At 34.7% G+C, this 4729-nt stretch overlaps 1 protein-coding gene across 1 annotated transcript; it reads left to right on the top strand.

Annotated features, from left to right (window-relative positions):
• The first annotated feature begins 2375 nt into the window (after nt 1-2375).
• LOC105994081 (keratin-associated protein 20-2-like) lies at nt 2376-2561 on the top strand. Its single transcript, XM_013027495.1, has one exon. It carries the CDS (start codon nt 2376-2378, stop codon nt 2559-2561), a length of 186 nt encoding a protein of 61 aa, XP_012882949.1.
• Nucleotides 2562-4729: the final 2168 nt, after the last annotated feature.

Here is a 4729-nt window from a genome sequence, read left to right as displayed (position 1 = left end):
AGTGGAGAAGCTGTGGCTCAAATGGTTTAAACCTTGAACAAAAGACTACAGCCAGTACATGAGCCCCAGGGCAAGACATAGGACTGGCACCAAATCAAATATAAACCAAATGTATATATATAGAGAGAGAGAGAGTTTGTATTTATTTATACTTAAGTATATCCATATTCATATATTTTTATATATAATATATGTGATTTTATATAATTTATGCATATGATTTATATCAAATTTTATTTATATATACAGACTATATATTAAATAAAGTATATATAAGCTTATATTATATAACTTATAATTATAAAATATATAATACATTATATACTGTAATATATAGTATATATTTATAAGTATATATATATACTTCATATCTGTATATGTACTATGAAACAAAAATAATACATTTTCTTTCTTAAAATAGTGTTCTTTGCTATTTAATAATTGTGGCTGAAAGCTGACTGACACATGAGTTTCGCGTAGCTGTTGTCATGGTCCTAACTTACTGTTTCCCACTTAGTTAACCATGGCTTTTCTTGGGATTCTTTATTTTTCCTTTGAACTTTCAAAACTGAATAGGCCCAGATGTTCCTTGTTTTCTTAAGAGTCTCTGTCACATTCAGAAATGACAGGAAGACAAAAGAATTTTTAAAAATGTCTGACAGCACTTAGACACAAACATCAGTTTGGTTTAAAAAATTTTTTGTTTCATTTTCAAGAAAACACAAAATCTTGTCCCAAGTTGTTTTGTCATCATAATATATGAAAAGTAAAACCTAACAATAAAATTTTGACAAAACAACACAGATGCCAGCCATTATGTAGACACCTGAATATCTATCTTATTTTTTAAAAGTATGTGTGACAATAACAAAAACTTTAGGCAATGAATAAAAGAGATTTATTTTAGATTCAATAGAAGAAAAGACTTATTTTATTTTTCTGTCATACTAGAAATTTCCCTATGTCCTCTTACCATTTCTGACATATAAAGCCAAGAAACCAGTCAGAGGAGACTACCAAGAAATACTCATAAATGCTACAAAACACACCTTCAAAATAATTGGTATACAGATGGTTAAAAAATACATAACAACTGGCTATCTGAAAGAGATTGAAGAGGGTAAGATACTTGGGAATTCCTCTCTGAAATTCAATCAAAATTAGAAAATAGACAACGAAAGTTTGAAGTTATTTTAGAAAGTCAGAGAACAGGAGAAAAGATGAGTGATAGGGTGAGATTGATTAGGATATATTTAAATATGTCAGGAATGTAACAAAACATCTACTCTCATATAAATAATATAAGCACATAGAAGGAACAGAAGGAAAGCAAAGTTTTTTCACTGTACCCATGAATCTATCAATAGTTTCAGTGTTTTACAATTTTATTTTTAGAAAATGTGAATGATTTGGCAGGATTTGTATGGCCACAGATTTGTACAGCAATTCATACAATAAGTGGAGTTAGTTTAATATTGGCAAATTTCATTAAGTAGGTAAAGCCAAACAAAAGAAAAGGTTTTCCATGATTAGACAAGGTTATCTCGAAGAGCTGCAAACTATAGAAAAATACATTGCTTTTGGTCTCCAAACTTCTTCATAGATAACATGACTGCTATAACTTCAGGTCATTTCAAATAGCAAAGGAAATCCTTGGTTAAAAAAATACATAAAAACTGAAAATGGAGGTGTCCAGCTTAATTATACTGTTTCACATATATATCATCACTATTTAATATGAGGAGACAAAAAGAAGCAGAGATAACACACTATCTTGATTTTTAACATTTCAATTTTTTAAGACATACTAAAGGAAAGTATTCAGAAGCAAATGACATTTTGTTTACATATCATAGTAATTACCATTTAACAGAACCAATAACCAGCTTATCTTCATGAGTCAGACTCAGGAGACTTGCTTCAACATATCAGCATTTATTCACAAAGCAAAGCAAGACAAACAAACCCACACAACCCCCAAGGCTTCTTGCGAAGTGATGGAAATAAAGCAAAAATGAAAATGGCATACTTATTCTGATGATTGGTCATGTCATATAATCAGGCAGTACATAGCCAACTCCATAGACAGTGAGCAAGAGCATTGAAAACAGAAAAAGAATTTCATCTTACAGGCCCATAAACCCATCATGGAATTCTGACATAGGAAGAAAACCATCCCAGTTATGAAGGCCTTGTTTATGCACTAAGTCAAGGTGCTCAGGATGCTGGGGGAAGCTCTCAGGGAGCACATGATGCTCACATGCCTGTGGTTCCCACCCACCACCCAGGGGTATAAAAGGCAGCTGGCACACAGACACATCCAGACTCAACAATCCCACCTTCTGCTCCTGTCACAACAGTCCACTCCTGACACCATGTGCTACTGTGGCAGCTACTATGGAGGCCTGGGCTATGGCTATGGAGGCCTAGGCTGTGGCTATCGCTGTGGCTGTGGCTATGGTGGCTATGGCGGCTATGGCGGCTATGGTTATGGTGGCTATGGCTATGGCTGCTGCCGCCCACTGTGCTGTGGAAGATACTGGTCCTATGGCTTCTACTGAGGAGTTCCCTCCACTGCTGAGCCGACTGCCTGTGTCCTCCTGTCCTATGGCAACTCTCTCCACGTTTCTTCACATGAACAAAATTTAGATGTCTTCATAAATGCCACCTATACACTGATGTGGAAAACTAAATAGAATGCATCATGCTCATGTTGATGAATTATTCATGTTGCATTTTGTGATAGTGCAGAAGTATTTTATAGTGTTATGCTGTGTAATGTTATCAAATTTGACTTGCAAATTCTATTAAACTATTCTACCATACTATTTTGTTCTTATAGTTTTATTACATTATATTAATTACTTTGACATGTATGTTTGGAAATTTTCAGTCACTTGTATGTGGTTGTGCTCCTTTTTTCAGAAAGAAGGGGTGAAAGAGGAAAAAAGCGGGGAATTGTGGTCATTATTTTTCTAATAAAATTGGAAATTATGTATTTTACTTTTATGTGTGCCTTCTAATTTCTACAATCTTTTTTTGTCTAAGCTCCTCATATAATTTTAAACATAGTTTCCATGACAATAGTTGTATTTCATATAGGGTTATTTATAGTTATGCGTGTTGAAATGTTTTGTGTTTTTTGCAACGTCAGCTCTGGATCATTTCATCCAGTAGGCTTATCTCTGTATAATGGTTTTCAATTAAAAACCACAAAATATCTTCTCTACAGAATGTAGACTTTATTACACTAAAAATGCCAATAATAATAATAATATTAGGAGTTATCAAAATGTATCCCAGAAGTTCTTAAAAATACATAAATGTAAAATACATAAATGTACTCTAATGATTTAAAAACATGAGTGTATTAGGCATATGATAGTAGAGAGAGAATGAAATGGGTTAAAGGTGCTGGTGGTGGTGGCTCAAGCTTGGAATCCCAGCTCTCAGGAGGCTGAGATCTGGGGACTGCAGTTTGGAGCCAGCATAGGCAGGGAAGTCTGTGAGAGTCTCATCTCCAATTAAGCAAAAAAAAGCCACTAATAAAGCTGTGGTTCAAGTGACAGAGTTCTAGCCTTGAGCCAACAAGCTCAGGGACAGCTTCTAAGCTCTGAGTTCAGGCCCTAAGACTGCCAGAAAAAAAGTAAGAAGTGAGTTAGGTTTTGCAGTTCTGGAGCCAGGCAAGAAGCTGTGCAGAATAAGTGTAGAACCAGGCTGCATTCCCTTTTCATGCTATCCACATGGTAAGGGAAATACAGAGACTTAACATTGTGAGGAATGTACTAGGAAGATGTATGAGTCTAATACTTAACCATAGTTCACCTTGAGAGAATATACAAACTCATAAGTTGCAAAGATCAGTTTCATGTAAAACCAAGCCAAATTATTTAAACATTAATTTTTTTCTGTATCAATATGACAAAAATAATCACTAGATGTCCATGCCTGCTAAAAAATAAGAATTAGGAGATACTCAGGCTTAGCCCTAATAAGTTGAAGCAAGTAAGTAGACAAATTATTACCAAAACACCAGGAACTCCATGATGTTAGTCCTTATTTGCCTATCTGATGTGAGGGTCTTACTCTATTGCCAAGCCTATCTTGCAACTGCTGAACCCAAGTAATCTAGAATAGCTTGAATTATAAGTAGGTGCTACCACACCAGGCTCAACTGTAACATTTGTGATAACCTAGAATCAACAACAAAAATGCATTAAAATCTAAAGATTAATGAAGATACACTAAAATTTGCAGAGCATAAAGCAACCAATGTGTAGAGTGAAATTTAAAATTTATTATGCATATTAGAATGAGAAATACGTGTAGTGCCATGGGCACTGAATAACCTTTGTGATAAATAGTGCTTGTTGATTAATCATTCATGTAGAGTAAAAGACTTCTCCCTCTATATTACATTACTTCAAAATGAATCTTAAAGAGTAAATCAATGAAGCCTCAGGAAATTTGCATCATTAGTAGCATGAGAGGATAACTATAATACTTGCATACCTACATTCCAGAATGTTCTAAAGATTTTTTCAAATACAGAGAAAACCAATTGAAAACCAACTGAAGACAGGATTATACACCTCCCAAATAATGTTGACAAATTTGTTTTTTTTGTGTGTGTGTCCGGTAGTGGGGCCTGAAGTCTGGGCCTGGGCGCTGTCCCTCAGCTCTTCATCTCAAGGCTAGTGCTCTACCACTTGAGCCACAGCGCCACTTC

This window comes from Dipodomys ordii, unplaced genomic scaffold, assembly GCF_000151885.1.
Source record: "Dipodomys ordii isolate 6190 unplaced genomic scaffold, Dord_2.0 Scaffold104, whole genome shotgun sequence".
NCBI classification, from domain to species: Eukaryota; Metazoa; Chordata; class Mammalia; order Rodentia; family Heteromyidae; genus Dipodomys; species Dipodomys ordii.
This window is presented reverse-complemented; position numbering and strand designations above follow the sequence as displayed.